Source organism: Fusarium vanettenii (assembly GCF_000151355.1).
Source record: "Fusarium vanettenii 77-13-4 chromosome 11 genomic scaffold NECHAsca_32_chr11_3_0, whole genome shotgun sequence".
Lineage (NCBI taxonomy): Eukaryota > Fungi > Ascomycota > Sordariomycetes > Hypocreales > Nectriaceae > Fusarium > Fusarium vanettenii.
Window position 1 is genome coordinate 80308 of NW_003315853.1, and position 19758 is coordinate 100065.

General features: G+C 50.7%; 9 protein-coding genes across 9 annotated transcripts; 5 read left to right on the forward strand and 4 right to left on the reverse strand.

Annotated features, from left to right (window-relative positions):
- Positions 1 to 90: 90 nt before the first annotated feature.
- On the forward strand, positions 91 to 2811 carry NECHADRAFT_52172 (uncharacterized protein; the record flags this gene model as incomplete). The annotated part of the gene is made up of 6 exons (XM_003042649.1): positions 91 to 609; positions 655 to 988; positions 1050 to 1232; positions 1294 to 2069; positions 2120 to 2607; positions 2682 to 2811. The coding sequence occupies 6 exons, from the start codon at positions 91 to 93 to the stop codon at positions 2809 to 2811; spliced, it is 2430 nt and encodes an 809-aa protein (XP_003042695.1).
- Positions 2812 to 3396: 585 nt separating this feature from the next.
- Positions 3397 to 3882, forward strand: NECHADRAFT_52308 (uncharacterized protein; the record flags this gene model as incomplete). The annotated part of the gene is made up of 2 exons (XM_003042650.1): positions 3397 to 3601; positions 3656 to 3882. The coding sequence occupies 2 exons, from the start codon at positions 3397 to 3399 to the stop codon at positions 3880 to 3882; spliced, it is 432 nt and encodes a 143-aa protein (XP_003042696.1).
- A 559-nt stretch (positions 3883 to 4441) lies between these two features.
- Positions 4442 to 6039, reverse strand: NECHADRAFT_86636 (uncharacterized protein; the record flags this gene model as incomplete). Its single annotated transcript, XM_003042744.1, has 5 exons — positions 4442 to 4802; positions 4866 to 5279; positions 5328 to 5656; positions 5704 to 5725; positions 5783 to 6039. The coding sequence occupies 5 exons, from the start codon at positions 6037 to 6039 to the stop codon at positions 4442 to 4444; spliced, it is 1383 nt and encodes a 460-aa protein (XP_003042790.1).
- Positions 6040 to 7619: 1580 nt separating this feature from the next.
- On the reverse strand, positions 7620 to 9285 carry NECHADRAFT_86637 (uncharacterized protein; the record flags this gene model as incomplete). Its single annotated transcript, XM_003042745.1, has 3 exons — positions 7620 to 8174; positions 8224 to 9158; positions 9204 to 9285. 3 exons carry the CDS (start codon positions 9283 to 9285, stop codon positions 7620 to 7622), a joined length of 1572 nt encoding a protein of 523 aa, XP_003042791.1.
- A 504-nt stretch (positions 9286 to 9789) lies between these two features.
- On the forward strand, positions 9790 to 10818 carry NECHADRAFT_52063 (uncharacterized protein; the record flags this gene model as incomplete). Its single annotated transcript, XM_003042651.1, has 1 exon — positions 9790 to 10818. One exon carries the CDS (start codon positions 9790 to 9792, stop codon positions 10816 to 10818), a length of 1029 nt encoding a protein of 342 aa, XP_003042697.1.
- A 663-nt stretch (positions 10819 to 11481) lies between these two features.
- On the forward strand, positions 11482 to 12274 carry NECHADRAFT_52180 (uncharacterized protein; the record flags this gene model as incomplete). Its single annotated transcript, XM_003042652.1, has 3 exons — positions 11482 to 11725; positions 11782 to 12064; positions 12115 to 12274. 3 exons carry the CDS (start codon positions 11482 to 11484, stop codon positions 12272 to 12274), a joined length of 687 nt encoding a protein of 228 aa, XP_003042698.1.
- Positions 12275 to 12821: 547 nt separating this feature from the next.
- On the reverse strand, positions 12822 to 14252 carry NECHADRAFT_52208 (uncharacterized protein; the record flags this gene model as incomplete). The annotated part of the gene is made up of 1 exon (XM_003042746.1): positions 12822 to 14252. One exon carries the CDS (start codon positions 14250 to 14252, stop codon positions 12822 to 12824), a length of 1431 nt encoding a protein of 476 aa, XP_003042792.1.
- An 886-nt stretch (positions 14253 to 15138) lies between these two features.
- NECHADRAFT_86641 (uncharacterized protein) lies at positions 15139 to 17121 on the forward strand (the record flags this gene model as incomplete). Its single annotated transcript, XM_003042653.1, has 4 exons — positions 15139 to 15207; positions 15258 to 15391; positions 15440 to 16801; positions 16848 to 17121. The coding sequence occupies 4 exons, from the start codon at positions 15139 to 15141 to the stop codon at positions 17119 to 17121; spliced, it is 1839 nt and encodes a 612-aa protein (XP_003042699.1).
- Positions 17122 to 17369: 248 nt separating this feature from the next.
- NECHADRAFT_52132 (uncharacterized protein) lies at positions 17370 to 18692 on the reverse strand (the record flags this gene model as incomplete). Its single annotated transcript, XM_003042747.1, has 5 exons — positions 17370 to 17773; positions 17822 to 17886; positions 17935 to 18052; positions 18109 to 18490; positions 18543 to 18692. The coding sequence occupies 5 exons, from the start codon at positions 18690 to 18692 to the stop codon at positions 17370 to 17372; spliced, it is 1119 nt and encodes a 372-aa protein (XP_003042793.1).
- Positions 18693 to 19758: the final 1066 nt, after the last annotated feature.

Genomic DNA, 19758 nt, shown 5'->3' on the forward strand with positions numbered 1-19758 from the left:
AGCTTTCATTCATGCCTGAACTCTAGTTATTTAGGTCTCCTACACTGCCTTCTATGACAACCCATCCACCATCGGCATTCGGAGGCAGACATGGACAACGAGCCCATCGGTCATTTTCGTGAGTGGGCTCACAAATCCCAGAAGCCCGGCGTCAACGGCAAAAAAGAAGAATGCCCATATGTCCCTCCACTCCTTCTCAAAACATACTGGACTCCAGAGCGTGTCAAAGAGGTTGTCGAATCTTTCTCCTTTCATGTGCCCGTTGCCGAAATCACTGAAAGGTTCCTTTGCGTTTTCTCCATCTTGGTTTACATCGGCCAGCCCGACAAGATCAGCCTGTTCATCAGCAAAAACTATGACAACTTCAATTTGCCCTTCACTGAACTCCCGCCCGAGATGTCTCCGTCGCTTCAAGAATTCGTAGACCAACAATGGATGTTCTGCCCTCTAGAGTTCAGCGACTCTCTGATGTACAAGCGAGACCTACCTACGCGTCGGATTCTACCCGTGACATACCTTGAATCTCTCAGAGACAAGGCATGGCGTGGTGATGGACCGTCCATTCGAAAAGTTCATGTTCACCCCGAGTGCAACAATACGGCGAATAAGGTACGTGCCTATCTCCCTTGGAAGACAATCACTCACGCAGCATAGGACACCCATGTCGTCTTCAAGATCTACAAGGGCTCCGGCTTGAAGAGCCTCTACAAGGCTGAAGCCGATTTCTACTCAAGGCTTTCTGAAATGCACAAGGCTCAAAAGAATATCACCCAGCACTACGGTTCGTTTTCTTTTGAGGAAACAGAGACACGAATCATCATCCTCGAGTACGCTGCCATGGGTTCCCTCCTGGACTTTTTCCGCAACCTCCCTCCGGTCACTCCGGATGAATTTTTAATGTTCTGGCGTGAGCTCTTGAAGCTCGTTCCAGCCTTGCACGCGGTCCAAAACTTGGACAGGTCACCACTCGAGGGAAGCTCTACAGCCGGTTTCAACCTGGCGTAAGTATTCAGCAACATGTTGAGAGAAGATATTAACCACAGGCAGAGTCCATCAGGATATCCAGCCAGCCAACATCCTAGTCTTCCCTCACCCACCGAAGTCGCCACCGCGGGACAAGTCCAGGTTCGATGTTCGTTTCAAGCTTGCCGACTTTGGTTTAGCCGAGCTCAGGAGAGTTTCGAAGCCTGATGAACAATTCACCATTGACAACGAGGGCAACTGCATGTATGGTGAGTACTAGTAACTCGCAACCGTGAGGTAGCTGATGTCACTAAACGCGTCATCTCGCAGGCGCTCCAGAATGCTACCCCAATTACGCAATCCAAAAGGTGGTGAGGCCTAAAGTGACAACCAGTGTTGATGTATGGTCTCTCGGGGCCGTCTTCAGCGATGCCTTTGTCTGGTCAATTTCTGGCGAAGATGGCCGCGAAAAGTATCGGGAATGCAGGAGGCAGGCTATCGCTAAGCTGGATTACATCAAAGCCAGAGGGTTCGAAGCCTGCTTCCACAATGGCGAAGACGTTCTTGAGGTTATCTCCCAGTTTCACGGCAGGGTTCTACAGAACAAAAGAGGGAACGATCACATATCAGAGAGGATAAGTAACTTCATTCTATCGGACATGTTGACACATGCAGATAGTCGGGTTTGTGCAAATACCCTCATGGCTCGCGTGAAGAGAGTCATCAAAGAAGCGGAACGCGAAGCTCTTGAGGATTCCTCGCTGCTGCCACAGATCCCACTGTCTCACGACCCGGGTAAGATACCGCCATCTACCAAGGACACAGAGGAGCGCACGCCCAATCCTCCACAGCCCCTAGCAATGACAGCTCCACCAACACGCCCTGTCCCCACGCAGCCCGGGGAAAACGCCACTCACACGCCTGAAACCCGCGTCCCAGTTCCAGTTGACGTCATGTACGAAAGGCTGGGAATAAAGAGAAGTAATAGTCCGATTTGTTGGGTGCCTTGGAACAGGTTGCGAGGCAGACGTTTGGATCGAGTCACAGACCTCCCTGGAATGGACTCGGCTCGGAGCAAGATCAAGGACTTTCGTGGCCGCTCTCAGGTATGTGAGCTAATTACCAGAGAGATTTCCGGTGACTTAATGCTTTTTAGGTTATCCTCATTGACAATTTCACTTCAATGAAGCCACACGCGGATCAAGTTGCCAAAATTGCCAGAGTGATCAGCTATATCACAAAGGTGGCCAGCAAAAAGCCCACGCTTCTATTCTTTGCTTCAGATTCCACTAAGCCGCTGAAGTGCTCAACAAGCAGCCAAGTTGAATCGGCAATCCGGAATATGAAACTAGTTGAGGGGAGCTGCAGCATGAAGATCTGCCTGAACAATATCCTGCAAGCAGTTCTCCCAGACAACAAGCGCATCAAACCCACCAGCATCTATGTGTGCACAGATGGGGTATGGGAGAGGCTCAACGACGTTAAGCATATCATCAAGACGTCAATCGACCGCCTCATCGAGGCCAAAGAGGACCCCTCAACGCTCATGTTTCAGTTTATCCAGTTCGGCGACAATGATAGAGGCACGGAGCGCCTACAAGAACTCGACGATGACTGCAAACAGGAGCATGAGCAAGTGAGATAGTGAGTACATCCTCCTTACAGCTCCCGAAGCCCCAGAGCAATCAGCCATGATCGTGAACTAACGTGGTCCTAAGCGACATCGTGGACACGAAACGTTGGGATGATGAGGTTTATCGGATCGTCATTGGGAGTCTTACGGAAGCAAACGATGATGAAAGATGTACAACACCCGGACAGTCGCAGGCTGACAAGGAGGCTCGATGATGATGCTTTACGATGCTATTTGGTGGTTTGTGGCGTTTTAAGGCGGCAAGTTTAATGACGTCATGTGAGGAGGATTATGTTCTTTTACTGCAACTACCTAGGGTAATACCGATTTCCTACTATACCTGGCTAACAATATACCTGTGCTTTGTTAAAATCTCTCTTATTCCCTGGAGCGATAGGATAGATTAAGAATAAGATAACTTTATGGTAAGATGAGAAAATTGACATGGAATTACGGACTTACTGACCAGATCCCTCCTTGCCTTGTCCGTTCCCATTTCGCCATTCCTATCTACTGACTTCTGGGCCAGTTATCGACAACCATCGGGAAGGCGGAAATATTGCCGAGTTTACTTAAATAAGTATTATTAAAGCCCAAACCGGTGCTACAAGGTTTCAAGACTAGGATGATGTTGAAATCTGAACGTTCCGTAACCGGACCCGGGACCTCGGTCATCCGGACCGATCCCGGAGCATCCCGCACCATCAGTCACATGCAACCAAACCGATCCCAACTTCAGCATGAAAGCAGAAGCTTAGCCAAAGAACCCCTCACTGCAGCCACAGCTTCTCGCAACAACCATGTCTCAAGATCAAGAGTTTAACGAAACATTCAAGAAGGGCCTCGCTGTGCGCGGTGAGGTCCTGGGCGAACAATACGTCACCAAGGCAGTTGAGTCGCTCCAGAACGAGTACTGGAGGCCAGCCCAGGAACTTATCACCGAATATGCTTGGGGCACAGTCTGGACACGTCCCGGACTAGACAGAAAGCAGAGAAGCCTGCTCAGTATGTGTTTCAACTACGTTGACGATTGATGGCTCATTACTAACTACCCTACAGCCTTGGCCTTCCTGACCGCGCAAAAGGCCTACCCAGAGCTAGCACTTCACACCAAGGGAGCTCTACGAAATGGATTGACAGAGGTTGAGATTAGGGAAGCCATCTTACAATCGATGATCTATCTCGGTGTTCCTGTCGGTATTGAAGCTATGAGGGTTACCGAAAAGGCAATCAAGGAGTTTCAGGCGGAGAACAGTGCAGAAGCCAGCCAGGCACAGAGTTCTTAAACCAAGTTCACAATAGCACATGGCCTATGGCCTATGGAGCACGCAAGTAAGAGCCGCGTCTTTGAGGTATCCGTTCCACGATTTTCTCTCTTAGTACTCTAAGAAGGTGACCCATTGTGACCAAAGCAAGCCCAGCCAGCTAAGTGGATACCAAAGAGCCCCTTGATACCCAAGCATAGCGCTCGGAAAAGCAGGCAGATATTTATGGGGAGCGAGTGTGCACCTTTCAACGTATGCGCGGATTTGCAACGAGAATGGGGTTGTCAAGGTGCCTTCTATCTAGATTTCCCATGTTAAACCTTTCATGAATAACCCAGATGTCCTATCTTAGCTCTCCACATTTGCAAGGGTCTGTTGTCTCATTGCCTTTCAGATTTCTTTCCAAGGTCAATGCACATCGATCTCTTCCAGAAGCTCACCAGCCCGTGGAAGGATCTTGGCTTCTTACAGCTTGATACCATGTTGAAGTCTATCAGCAAGAAGGGCGTTTATGTCATTCGCAGTATTATTGGTGAATGGAAGTCGATATTGAGGTCCACCGGCATTGATGCCTTTTACCTCAGAATGGTCTGCCGTACGAATGGCCGACAGCACCGACGACAGTGGCATAGTTATTGTCGTAGTTGGGAATAATTTTGAAGATCCTGCTGGCCCTATCCCATGTGAATCTGTGTTTCTGCCCCCTCCTTGTGGTGCTACCACCACTGCCCCCAAGTTCGATCAGGAGACCGAAAACACTGATACTGCCGCCGACAGATGACGCTTCCCTGAGCTTAGCATCAAGAAGGCTGCCGGTCACGGGCCCCACGGTGATCTCGTAACCCAAGCCACTGACCACGACGAGTTGGCTCACCTTGGCGAGGGTTCGGACCTTTTCAGGGGCATCTGAGCGGAGATTGTATTTGGAAACTTCAGCGACCCTTTGAAAATTCAGCAGTGGCTCAACTAAAGTTCTATTCATTTCCAGAATGGCCATGACATACCATCTCCCAGTGCTTATGGTGATAGCTTTGAGATTGTCGTAGGTCACCTTGATAGAGACCTGAGAGGTTTCTGGGCCAGTCTGTAGTGTATCGGATTCGTTGAAGTGTTTTCCGGTAGTGCTGAATGCGAACCATCCGGAGCTGGCTCTAACACTAGCCCTACTTCTTGTCTGTCCAAAGTTGTAGTCGGAAGGGTCTTTCCTCGCGTCGAATATGACTGGGAATGACTCTGATGGATTGTAGTCGGAGCTGGAGGTCTTCTCCATAGCGCTCTGCACGAACCTCTTATAGTCCGGGGCGTCGTACAAGGGGGCACGGGAATAGAATGGAGGCTGGACCCTTTCGCCGTTCCGCTCACTGCGGATTAGCTCTTCCGAGGTGAGAACATCTCCAGCTGCAACGTGCATATTGTAGCTGGTACATGTTAGCTTGGGGCATCATTATTTGACTGGCCAGACTTACCCTTCATAGTCGATGCTTTGATTCAAACCCATGCCGAGCGCATCTTTGTCCCGCTTAACCTCGGGGGACATGGGACCGTCCTGCTGAAGCCGGATCTGGATGATTGTTTGGGCGATGGCGTCGGCGTTCTGCTGCGCCGCACTCAAAGCAGGGGCGCGACCGGTATCAACCCAGATGGGCAAGGGTTGGGTGGCCAAGCCCATCTGCATCTCCTTCTGCCACCTGGATAGAGCTTTGACCTTTTCTCTTTCCAAAGCTGCTTGGGCGCCTTCCTGCTGTTGGATCGCAGAAAGGAGAGCAGAGTCTAGAGCAGGGTTGCTGTTGTTTCCCTTGACTGAGTCAGTGGCATGGTCGACAAATCATTCAGACTACATACCAAGTCGACCCAGTTCAAGTAACTACGGTTACGCGTCAGGACCCATACAACAACCATCTAGTGGAAAGGGGGCACGCACTTGCCAACAGCTTGATCGAATCCATGAAGAGCGGAAGGGTTGTAAAAGATATTATCGGTGGCCAAGAGGTTGTTGCCGAGGTCGTATAGGCCCTTATTCGTGTACTCATAGGGGATGTAAGTACCAGCAGGGGGGCCCTTCTGAGCCTCATTTGCCAGGAAGAAAATCCTGCCGATTTGACCTGCTCCAGGAACCTTGTTCTTGATTTGCTCGCCATACTCGAGCCAAAAGATCTCCGAGGCTCTATCGAAGGACATATTGAGAGATGGCGGAAAACCCCGGTAGCGTTTCAAGCCAAGATGTGGTTGTTTGCGAAGGTAAGAAGTGATAGTTTGGTGAAAATAGAGATCAAGCGGAGGTGGGATGAGATCTTATACTCAAGCTGTAGCTACGTTTGCCCTCTTTTGTGCTGGATTATCCCCGTGTCTTGTCAGCCAATGGGCTCACTCCTTCATTCTCCCTCTCCTTCTAATTTGTGAACGCTCGTGCAACTCGACTCTTCACACTTCCCGTCACCGCTAAATATCTTTGGCGGGCCGAGACCCTGCCGCCGCCTCTACATCATAGCAGTGATAGTCGTGTGGGGCGCACCGTGAGCCATCCTCGATGTCGCCTACCTTGTATCTTGTTTGCATTATCGATGTCAATTGATCAGGTGGGAGCACCCGAGTCGTGCACAAGACATGCAGAAGCTAGAAGGTAGGAGGTTGACGGCTATGTACCAACTATTGTTGCCAAGCGCACCCTTACATACGCTTAGTTACTCGGCTAGCCCATATGGGGATTTCAGCTTGGTCCAGAACCCGTTGATCCATCATCGTGGCAAAGACGTGCTTTTTCACATCCACAAAGCAGAGACTGTCTGAGACATCAACTTGTGCGCCTTGTTCGGCTATCTCTTATGCACTTGTCTCTGGGATGATCACAAATTTGGCCATTCACGCCGGTATCACAACCACTTGCGTTGACAGGAAGTGACGACGAGGAGGCTCGGGATTATGCAAATTAGTAGGAATCACTGAGAGGGCGATTGGAAGCGGGCTCTGGAAGAGCTCTATTAGTACTAGGTATCTGACACCTAGACTAAAAAGCAGTCCTAATTGCCATGAGTTCACCAACTCAAGGCGCTGCCAATGGTTCTCAACAGATTCAGCAACAGGGGCCGTGTTCGGATCTACATCACCCCTCATCGTGGCCAGAACGATACTTCAGCGCCACGCCAAGCGATAGCGCCGACGGCTTCCCCAGTCAGCCAGCCACATCCAGCCACCGAGGTCAGTCTGGACGATCGCTGAGAACAGCTGATGGACATCAAGTTTCCGAATAAGAGGCACATCACCTTGTGCAGGCGCTTTCAAATACTTGCATGGCATTTTCTCGTGACAAGTTTCGCTGTGCAGCTAACTTCAAGGCCAGACAAAGACTGCGGCAAGCCCTATTGACCCAAAGATGATCTACGATCGACCACAAACCACTCTATAGTTTGCCACAGTGGAATACTGACTACTGGATTGGGTCTGTCGCTACGCCAAGTGAGGTTTTCCTGGATGGCCTTATACAACCCCCCTTGCCGATATTTGGGGCCGGCTGTGGTCGGACCTTAGGCATCACGCACTCGATCACGCCAAGCTGGATGAGACCCTGCAGGTGGTAATGGATTTCCTACTCTCTTTAAAAATTTCCCCGATATTATCTAGTCATTTGAATCAAAGGAATGCCAGACTCTTCCAGGTGCAGCTTATTCGGCATGTCTATCTGACCAACACCACCGCCCTTGTCACTCTACTTCAACCAGAAGGCTATGTTCATTCTAGTCTCAGCCAGCCAGTTCCATAGTCTAGTGCTCTCGTGCTGTAAGTAGGCGGCCCTTTGCAACGAAGAGCAAACTAAGCACAAACCCAAGTCCAGCCAAGCCAACAGAGAACCACAGTGCCCCGCGATAACCCAGCAGTCTGTCATCTTCATTCTTACCGCCGTCGTTAATGTTTGTCTCTACAGTACCCGCAAACCCAAGTCCGATGGATATGCTGTAGTTGATGACGGTCAAGACAACGCTTGCACCCATTCCCTGAACCTCTCGAGGCACCGCGTTCGAGAAGATGATGACAGCGGAAGGGAATGACGTATCCATACCGACAGTAATGATGAGGACGCTGAAGAAATAATATGTCCAGTAAATAGAATGAGGAGGTCGTGCTGCTGCGAGGATGGAGCCCACGAGGTATGCAACCTGACCGACAACCATAATCCAAGACGCTGGAATCCTCCCAATCAACTTTCCAACAGCCAGGGCTGAGATCAATCCAACGGGGATGACCGGCACAAACCAGGCTGCGATCTGAATCGGGGTGTTTCCTCCGATGTCGAGAGCGACTTGGCCAATGTAGTAGACCTAATCCCTTGTTAGCATTTTACTCCTCTTCACAAGATCGGCGACTCACCCAGATACCAAAACACGCCCAGCCTGTTGCCGTACATGCAAACACGAACCCAATGTCGGAGTTGAAGGAAGCTAGAGGTAGGAGAGGTGATTTCGCCCAGTAGATCTCGATGCAGAAGAACACTGCTCCGAACAGGACGCCGAGTATGAGGCAGACGGAGACGTAGGGCTGTTTCCAGCCAACTACAACAGCCTGGTTCCACGCAAAGTTGAACAGTACCAATGCAGTAACACCAGTCAAGCCGCCGGGAATATCGAGCGCTTCAAGTCTCTCTCGGAGTGGCTTAGTCTGCTTCTCCTGAAGAGGCGGTGGAATTGTCCACTCAGCAAAAGCAGCTATACCAGCAAGCGCAATTGCGAGACTCCAGTAGATCCACGGCCACCAAGCGACAGCAAAGAGACCCCCGAACAAGAAACCTGCAATGGCACCAAAAGGAGCAGTTCCACCAAACCATGCAAATGCCATATTCTGTCGCGGCCCGGGCGCAAAGGACCGGCCCAGGATACCGAGAGCATTTGGTAGAGTGAGAGCAGGACCCATGCCTTGAAACACACGGGAAAAGGTGAACAGAACGTAATTGGAGTAGACCGATAGGCCGGCAACCATGGACCAAAGAGAGTACCAGATCATGCCGATGACGAACATCTTCTTGTGGCCAAACTCATCCCCCAGACGTCCACCGATGAGGATGAAGGTTCCCAGAGTCAGACTATAGCCTGCGATGAGCCAGGAGAGTTGGCCTGGATTGGTGATGCCAAATGACTCTCCAATCAAACCGACAGTTGCGAGGGTGTTTCCCAGGCCAATTTGGTTGGTGAACATGGCTGTGCAGAGAGTTCCAACGAAGAGGATCTGGCGAGGAGTTGAGAGAGCGTCCGCTGGATAAAGGTTCTTGTCTTGGTCGGATTGTGAGCTAGACTCGACATCTGGAGAGACTATGTGAGCAAGGTTGCCTACTGAAGGTCACGGAAGCAACTCACCTTGAGGGACTTGAGATGGTGTCCTATGTGGTGATTGGGTTTCTGGCTTTGGCTCCAGATCTATGTCAGATAGGGACGTCATGGTGGCAACAAAAGTAGATGTCTCGGTTCCAGATCAATGGACAATGGTGAGTGAAGATTGACTCTTGGGCAGAATCAACCAGGTCGGTAGGACTTGAATTTATATCATACATTTTCTACTTGTACAACTCCTATTCGATTCACCGTTGCTTAGCTGTGTTGGTCCCAGTCTAATTGCTCGTGTCAAGAAAGGACTAGTGCCGGAGGTCTCGAGAGGTCCGCTCCGGGCCTCCGGCTGGGGCGAAACACCGGAATGTATGACGAATAACGTTGCTCGAAAGTTAAATAATCTAGTAACTCTACGAAATATACTTAATTACCTAGCTACTCAGCATTTTCAGGATCCATTCGGAGTCTGTTGATAGCAATCTATATTAACAATACTTTTGTCCCCCTTTTTTCGGGATATCAAAGAGCTCGCCCCCCGAGCCGCCATAACATTGATCTACAATCAGTGAATCACTCTTCTTCGATATATTCTCTTTCCAACTTGATCCTTCACATCATGAATTCGTCTCAACTCATTGTCCCCCCTCGGGGATTGGTGCTGGTGACCGGAGTCAATGGCTTCATCGGCTCTCACATCGCAAACAACCTCCTTGGCCTCGGCTATCAAGTACGCGGTACCGTCCGCTCCTCGGACAAAGCAGCCTGGGTCACAGAATCCATGAAAGAGCGCAACCCTTCTAGGCACTTCGAAGTTGCGATTGTCCCAGATGTCACCGCACCGGATGCATGGGGCAAGGTTATCCAGGGTGTTGATGGCATTGTCCACGTTGTGACAGACATGTCATTTGACGCCGACCCCAACAAAGTCATCACACCCATGGTACAGGGCGTAAGAAACTTGCTTGCAGCCGCGGCTACGGAGCCAACAGTTAAGCGTTTTGTCTTCACGAGCAGCGACCGAGCGATATCCAACGTCATCAATGGCAAGGAAGTGTCGCTTGACTCAAGCATGTGGAACGACTCAGCCGTTGAGAGCGCGTGGCGACCGCCGCCCTACGAGGCCGACCGCGTCTGGGACGTCTATGCGGCTCTCAAGACTCAATCTGAACAGGAGATTTGGGCATTCGAAAAGGCAGAGAAGCCCAAGTTCATCATCAACTCGGTGCTTCCTTGCTTCAACATTGGGCCAATTCTACACCCCAAGCAGCCTGGAAGTACTGGGAAATGGGTGCGAGACTTCTGGAGAGACCCTGGCCATTTCAAGGATCTTCAGCAGTTTGGTGCCTCGTGGTACATTAACGTGCAGGACACGGCGCTACTTCATATCGCTGCTCTCAACCAAGAAGAAGTGAAGGGGGAACGTCTGTTGGGATTTGCAGGTCCCTTCAACTTCAATAGCTGGCTTGATAGTTTTCGTCAGCTGGATCCAGCAAAGGATTGGCCGGCCGATGATGCATCCCAAGAGCACAACTTGTGCAAGGTTGATACGGGGAGAGAGGTGGAATTGTTGAAGCGATTCGGACGGAGTGGTTGGACGAGCTTCTACGAGAGTGTAAGGCAGAATTGTCTCGAAAGTCGCGAATGAGCGTGAAACTATACCTAGTTGGATGACATCAGTTGGTAATGTGCCAAGGACTCAGAATGCAGAATCATCATTGTCGCATCATTTCCACTGAGATGGCTTGCTTTCGCTATTGGCTCCTGATTGAACTCTTCAGCCATGTGAACTTACCAATTCTTTATAATATTCTTTCTCAGACAATGTGCGGCTTCGTCAGCAGCTCGCATGTTGTCAATATGGCAGTACCGGCCCGCGATGTCATCAAAACCGCCACCAACGACACCGCAAAACACCATTGAGATCACCATTACATTCAAGATATACGGAATCCATTCGGGGTAAGATGGGAGAATTATCAGTCGGATCTCTCACTGTCTTAGATCCCACTCTTGGCCCGAGAGGGAGAGTTCTGGTGGGTGTCATCTTGCTGACAAAAGCCATTTATCTTGGCGCAAGCCTCCGGAGGCTTCGTAAGGTCCGCTCCGGGCGCTGATCAACCACCACCACAGAACTAACCGCCCTACGAGATCATGCTGCATGAGACACCTATTGGTTGATGATGGACTCTGTGGACTATTTTAATATGAATTGCATCTTGCAATATCGCTCCAACATTTCTTGCATATCATTCCCCTCCATCCTCCTACAATTCTTTACATTCTCCTCTATCCAAGTACAATCTCCAAAATGGCCCCCAACTCTCCCGTCGCCCTCATCCTTGGAGCTGGCTCCAACATCGGACAACATGTCGGTCGCGCATTCGCAGCCAAGGGCTACACAATTGCTCTCGCAGCTCGAAGCCTGAAGGAAGAGGACAGCACTCCCAACCAGTTGCACATTCACAGTGACTTTAGCGACCCAGAGTCTGTGGAGAAGGTCTTTTCAACTGTCAAATCGCAGCTGGGTACTCCGGGTGTCGTGGTTTACAACGGTACCTTGCCTTCCCAATACTACCCCTGTCCCGTTCATTGACACTCCTCTCAATAGCCGCTGCTGTGACTCCCAATGATGCCAAGAACCCCCTCAGCCTTGATCTGAAGGCGTTCACTCGTGACTTGGCCATCAACACCACCGGTGCATTCGCAGCAGCTCAACAAGCCGCTCTCGCTTTTGAGGAGCTCCCCAGCTCAGCATCTCGTACCTTCATCTACACCGGAAACTTCCTTAACGACCATACCATCGTCTCGCTCATGGATCTTGGCGTCGGAAAATCTGCGACGGCTCATTTCATCAAATGTGCTGCCGAGGCGTATGCTAGCAAGGGATTCAAGTACATGCTCATCTTCCATCCTACATAGCTCGATTACTAATTCATTGCAGGTTCTACTATGCCGATGAGCGAAAGGCGGATGGTTCGAGTGCCTCCGCTGCCATTGATGGTGCTGCTCATGGAGAGTTTTACACTAAGCTTGCTGAAGGAGACTCTCAGGGACCATGGCAGCAGACCTTTGTCAAGGGTCAGGGATATACGAAGTTCTAAGGCAATCATCAACGTTTTTTATGGTAGTAGCTAAGCTAGGTACCCAAAACTTTGAAGTTCGTGTATCAGATCATTATGCTCAACTCGTATTCCCCTATAACGTAATCCTCAAGTGAACGGATTCTCTCCAGGGTGCCAGCCCGATTTCTCCCCTCCATCTTCTTCTCTCTCACGCAGTACCCAGAGCCTCACGACCGGCTCATGTGCGAGGGACCAGCAACAGCCTTGTTACCCATAACCTGGAGGCTTGAAGTCGATGGCAGAGTGGCTAGCAAAGGGAAGCTGTCATTGCCATTCTCTCCTGATCTACCCTGGCTCGATGTCGCAATGGTGCCTGCTTGAGATACTTGAAGCAGCTTGTGGATTCTGGTTTCTGTTCCCTTCTCCGTGCCAACTATATCCCAAGCTAGTTAGTGTGCCATAATTTGATAATGTGTAGAGGTGACATATGAGTGAGAAGGGTGAGAAAGTTTGCCACCACGGGGATCCAGATGGCCATAGCTACCAGTTGGCCAAAACCCCAAGAGTACCGGCCACCATTGATTTCCTAGATCTTCTTGAATGCTTTTACCACCTCGGCAAGGCAGATTATCAGCATGCTTAAACTCAGGAGGTTCGCTGTGAAGAAAATCCTGGGTAGAATCTGGGAAGCCCGTCCACTAAAGGACTGAGATATATTAGACTCGGGGTTTTCTCTCGATTTGATAGCCCACTCCTCAAAAAGCGCAATAGCAAAGAGGATGTGAACAATGGGAGCAAGCATTATCGTTATCTTGAAAACTCGCTGCGATTCATCAGGTCCTTGAAGCAACGGTCCAAGGCAAAACGACATGGGCCCCGGATGGTTTCCACAGTCTTCCACCGCGGCGTTCTCTCTAAGAATCTCAATGAGATGTTCGGGATCTGCCCACGAGCCTTGAGTCTTCAAGCCATGTGCGATGATCATCAAACCCCAACTAGTCAACATGGGGACCATAAAGACCCATCTCGGCTTGATATGTTTGCCAACTCGTTGACGACATGGCTGTAAGAATGCGATTGAACATGCGCCTACGACCAAGAGGCCGAAAGCAATATCGTGGTTGACGGAGTAGGATAAGACTGATGAGAAGTTGGCTAATCCCAGCCCACTCCCTCCTCCAAAAGCGCATAGGAAGATGACACCGACGGCCAAGCCAAACGCTGTTTGAGCTTCCTGCAGCTCTGAGATGGTCGAGTGGGCCGCCAAGGTAAGGCGGTTAACGGGCTTCGAAATCTCTGGCCCTGTTTTTGGCGTCGAGGTAGAGTCGAATGCACCAAGAAACTGTCGTGTCGCCGTCTTGGGGCGATTCCAAGGCAGGTAGGTCGCCCAGAAGAGACCGGCCAAGAGAAGCACAAGAGCTATCTGGGCCATGTAGGCGACGAGTATGCCAGGCCCCGCAATGTCCGAGTCGACGCCCAAATCAGCATCACGACAATACGCATGATTGATGGCCCGATCAAAATCTTGGATATTGCCAGGGTCTACGGGGTTGCATCGGAAGCACTCGAGATCCAGTGTGCACTTCCCGTACTTGGAGTCGGAGCAAGATTGCCAGAAGCATCTCCGAACGCGCAACAAGACAAAGAGCTCATGAAAAGACTCGAGTGAACCACCAAGATCAAACTTGTCGTCCATTTGCTTGAAATTGACAGGATCAACCGTCTTGTTTCCCGGTCCAACCTCCATGGACACCTCAGCGAGAGTAATACAGTTCCAAACATTCTCTGGTGAGCTGAACATGTATGTGTTGTTGCTGCACGTGCGCGTGCAGTTGGGTGCCGTCCAGCTGTCAGTTTTGCACCCCGACTCATAAAGCCGTACGTACTCGCCATTCGCATAAATGGCACCTCCAACTCTTCGAAAGTAGGCCTCGTGCCACGCTTGCCATAAGGTGGGAGTGGGATGTGTGTAGTTGTACTCGGTGATGGTCCGAAATTTGTAGTCATATTCGGGCATGATGAAGATGATATGAAAGAGAACAACGAGGGACCCAACAGCCACCCCAAGAGTTGGCAGGCACACCCAGCCAATAAATTCCGCTCTGGAAAGCCTTGGCATTGTCTTATTGTCTACGGGGCACAAAAGCTCAAGTTGGTGACTTGGCTTCCCTCCCGGCCTCAGCCTGACCTTTTCACCACACTGGAACCGAAACACCACGTCCTATTGGTGCCGTTTCCCACGCCGAGAAACTGAAGGCATCGGCTGCGCGGTTTGGTGTCCCAAAATATCACAACTGCATGGCATGCGTCGGCTATAAGACAAGGTTATCATCCAATTGGTTGTTGGCGACAGCAGGCTCTCAGACAAGAGCTGATCCGACCAGTCATTGTGACTTTGTGTCGTTGTATGGCCTAAAATTCCCACCGGAAAAGCAATCAGGGAGATATTCAGAGCGTAACGACTGTCAACAGCCAAGCATAGCTCTTTTTAGGAGCGAAATCTTACACACAAAGCAGGGGCAGATTAAGAAGCACGTGATAGCACCGGCGGCAACATCTCGAGTCTTTTCCCTTCCACCTTCAGCCCGATCTTGGGCTATCTTGGTGATCTTAGCTGATTTCAGGACGAGGCTGGTTCTAAACCGAAAACAAATCTTGGTGCAATTAAGTACCTATCGCTTGAAATGAGGCTCAAAAGGGGGACTGGTTGTTGATTTATAATCACAGGAATCTTCATCACGTGAGCTCATCTCATATCATCATCCCGTCATCTTCCTCTTCTTTTCCTACCACAACCTCGGGCCAAGACTTCTGAGGGCATCGCTGAGCCTCTTTTTCGGCAATTCAGAGTCAGGATTGCCCCCTTGGTCAGTTTCTCTGACAACCTATCCACAACCTCAAAAATGGGGGGAGACATCCAAACTTCGGTGCCGTCTAGTGAGCCAGCTGAGTCTCAACGACTAATGATAAGGGTAAGTGGCATAATGACGAATTTAGTAAAGGGAAATAACACGCTCCATAGGCCTGCGACATGTGTCGGATCAAAAAGATACGATGCCAGCCCACAAAGCAAGGGTGTGCGCAATGCACCAAGTCCAAGACAAAATGCCACTTCACTCCTATCTCCACAAAACGAAAGCCCCGGAGGCCTGCTGGGTACGTCTGAAGCATGCAATCTCATTGGCGTTGCTAACATTCCTGTAGTTATAAGTACATTGCTCAGTTAGAGGAGAGACTTCAGAACATGGAGAACGTCCTGGAGAAAGCTCTCCAACGCGCCAAATCCACAGAGGGCGAAGCCCCACCAGCAGAAGATACCATGGACCATGCGCCTTGCGAGGACTCGAGCGAGCAACCACAGACAGATATGGTTGTTGCGAGTCCTCCGCAAAGGATAACCAACATATTCCCTTCGTCCTGGTTTGACACAATACCAGGAAATTTCACAGAAATCCTTAACTCCGCCGCATCGCCTTTACGCCCGTCCCCATCATTTACAGTGGGCATGGCACTGGGCCCATTCTCTCTTCCCACGTTTCAGGAGCTCCCTACAAAGCCAGTCGCACTCGATCTAGTGACGGATACCTTCAAGAGCTTCATCCGCTTCTTCCCACTCTTTGATGAGCAAGATTTCCTGCAAAAATTTGACCGCCACTACTTGACCTCGAGTCCGAGTAATCCAGGGTGGTGGGCGTGTATCAACATCGTTCTGTCTCTCGCCCACCGTTTCCGCTCGATGCGCATGTTTGAAACAGGCTACGAGAGTGCTCAGGCGTGCGGTTATTGTCATAATGCACTTGCAGTCGTTGCAGAACTCAATATTCTTCACAATAGCTTACCGGCAGTTCAAGCTCTGGTTGGCATGGCTCTCGTACTTCAGGGATCAGCAAACTCACATCCCGCCTCTGTCCTCACAGCAGCCGCGGTAAGGTTAGCACAGGCGATGGGGCTACACCGAAAAACTCGTGATAACGGCCTTACCGAAGCGGAAAACGAGCAGCGGAGACGTGTGTTTTGGATTGCGTACCTTCTTGACAAAGACATTAGTCTCCGGATGGGGCAGCCTTTTTCCCAAGACGATGACGATATGGATGTCGAGCTGCCATCGGGTGTTCTCTCCACATTGCCTTCTGGTCTTGATGAACCTTGTACTATCGATCTCTTCAAATCCCGCATCGGACTTGCTGTGATCCAAGGGCAAGTCTACAAGCGACTGTACTCGGTACAGGCATCACAACAGTCCGAGATGCAGAAAGCTTCCGTAGCGAAAGAACTTGACTCAATAATCTCATATTGGCGAAGCAGTGTTGAGATTGATCTGGATAGCGACCACGTTACGATGCCTCTGTCGCCTGAGGCGCTGCACGTACTTATCCTACGATTCACCTACATTCACTGTTTTATCATGGTGGCTCGACACTTGCCACAAAGACAGCAGCTTGTAGTAAATGAAGGATCTGATTTGCAGGGCACTTTCGTACCTGTCGAGAGTGACTGCCTCATCGAGTCAAGAAAGGCAGTTCGCTTGATGCATTTGATACCTCATGGAGACTATGCCTGTGTCTGGTAAGTAATCCATAAAAACTGACACTTCTCTACTAAGAACCAACAGGATCATGCTCCACCCATTCTTCGCCGCTGTCATGATGCTCTTGCAGAATGCGCTAGATCACCCTGCATGTGCAGACGCACAGTCAGACCTGGAGATTGTGCAGCCATTTTTCAGGCTCCTTGACGTATTGGCAGCGGAGGAAAGAACTTGCTACAGGTCAAACGAGGCGAGAAGGATGCATCGGGAGTGTAATGATTTGTTGAGAAAGGCATCTGAGGCTGTCGGTTGTATGAGCATGGTATTTGACACCGCGGGGCTGATCGAGGTGGTCTAAGGGGGATAGGGCACATCACGGGAATGTGAATTGATGCGCCAGGGTCCACGGCCGATGAGGAGGTCATGCGCTAAGCTCTGTCGCTTTAATCAATGACAGAAAAAAATGGCAACGGGTTTCGATGTCTATCTAAGATCTATGAAGCCCCATAACATGAACGGAGAGAGCGCGCCAGCTTGTCTCAAGAACACCATTTTTTACTCACAAACCCCCAAGATCCCAATGTTTTTCTAGCTCTATGTTGAAGGCTAAACTGGATTCCCCTTTGTCCAATCGACCTGAACATCCTGCTTGACGCAGATACCTCCATCCCTCGCCCGACTATTGCGATACTCAGGCCCCAATATAGACTCATCACTCATATTGTCGCCTGCGATACGAGTGATAGTGCTAGGTCCACGGATGCCCAACTTTGGGTCCGCGTTGGGGAACCCTCTGTTGGACTCGTTCGCTTCGTGGCTGCGAGGCAGGCTGCCCAGGTTGTAGCTTGGACCATCGCTGCCTTCGCCTTGCTTCTTGTAGGATCGTTCGGAGGAGTATTTGGAACCGTGGAATGTTCGACGCCAGAGGGGGCGGAGGATAGGGATGCCGATACACATGAGGGTGACGGCCATTTCGGCGGCGGACCAGATGATCAAGGGGACGGTGTCGACTGTCAAAATCGTTAGCTGGGACTACACAGTGTCTGTGGGTAACCTACGTGTGTAATTGGCCGTGAAGCCGGTTGCGACCTCGTAGGTGCGGACGATACCACAGACGCCGGCGCTATGACAGGTTAGAGGCGCAAGCGGTCCAAAGTTGACAGGTACTTACACTACACCAAAGCTCATACTGGCAGCAATGGTAATCTTCTCCCTGTACTTCATGTTCAAGCCCCAGATGAAGATCCAAGGGAAGATGGCGAAGAAGAAGTCGACAACGGCACACCACACTACAGCCAAGAGTCAGCTAAACGGGGAGGGAAGAGGGAGAAGCCGTAGGTCCTACCTCCAAGAAGTATTGCGAATGGCGTTACGTCAACTTGGCACACGCCCTCGACTCGCATGCGATCGTAGATCTTCTCGGCCGGGATGCACTGAATCCAAAAGATAATAGCAGTAATGACAGACACGAGCATGAGCGACACCATTGCGACCCAGATAGCGATCTTGTGCCACAGCTCAACGACAATGCGCAACAGAAACAGACCGAGAGATGTCTTTGCCACACCCATACCGATGACTGCAAAGGTCTGACCAATCATCTCGTACTTGATGGCCATGGCAGCATTGTCAAAGGCTTCGGTGCCGGCATCCAGGCCGGGCATCGTCTGGCCGAAGCCATATTGAGCCGAAATGTGGACAAATACAGTATAAAGCAAAATCAAGATCTAGAAAAGTCAGCAAAGCCACGCACAAGCTCAGAGTGTGCGAAGTACTCACGCCGCTCAGCCAGTAAGCGTGATCATCAGCGCCGATTTGCTTCATAACAAATGCTCGCGTGTAAAGACGAAGAGCAACAAAGATCCAAGTCATGACTGTAAAAGCCCACATGACGGCCAAGGCCATCGGGGCTTGTCCTCCAATTTCCATGATGGGCAGCTCGACTTCTTTCGCAAGGAACCGTGTGCGAAAGGAATCAATCTTACCGGGAGGAACGAACGAAACATATGTCTTGCGCAAAAACTCTCGCGGGGACCCCAGGACCGAGAAATACGCATCGTGCGGTTCCGTGTCTTTGGTATCGACGATTCGGTTTGTGGGAATGGCTGGTGCTTCGCCACAGGAGCCCCAGACCTGGTTGATCTGCATCGCGGCTGGGTTACATGGTGTGGTTCGGTCTGAACGAGTTTTCTAGGCCACTCCACGGATCTTGAATATCCAGGGGCCCATCGTTCATCGGTAGTTTCAACATGCAGGGGAAAACATGATAGCTCTTTGAGAAAACAAGATGCATCAGTCATGAACGTAAGCACTCCAGCCCTCCGGTCGGCAGTCTAGACGCCGGTAGCAAACCTCTAACACAACTACTTTAGCTGATAAGCGCCTTCCTTTCCAAAGAGAGAAAGGCGAAGCAAACAAGTCCTTTGCTGAGCAGTTTTAGCTGCCCTTGGCGGTTTGCTTTTCTCAGGGTAGGATTGCTCCGCGTTAGTTCGCTGCAACGGTAGCCCGGACCGCAGCCGTTGATTCTCTCCCGGGGGGGGCCTGGCCGCATCCGAGACGATGGATGCGGCATTTCAAATGAAACGGCACGGGTAATCCTCGAAGCTTTGTTGATCGTCAGGACGGGTTGTAACCGAGGGGCAAATCCCTGGACCCCAAGTCCTTAGCTTCCAACCCGTCGTCCTCACAAAAGAAATACGCGTCTTGGAAGGGTTACATGGCTGATTTAGCAGCCATTGTTTGCCTTGGCCATTCTTTAATAGTCCAGCTAGGCTCTGTTAAGAACAGTTCGTTGAAACGGCGGGTCGGGCACTTGCGGGTATGGCGGGAAACTAGGGCAATATATCCATGCTAACGGGACTAGAGAGTCAGTTCCCCGGCCGGAGAATGTGAAATAGCTTGACTCGAGTTGGCTGGTTCTCGACCGGCGGGATGAAGATCCCTGTCCCAATCTCCACAAGCAAACAACGACGACGAAGCCTCTCTGTGACATGGT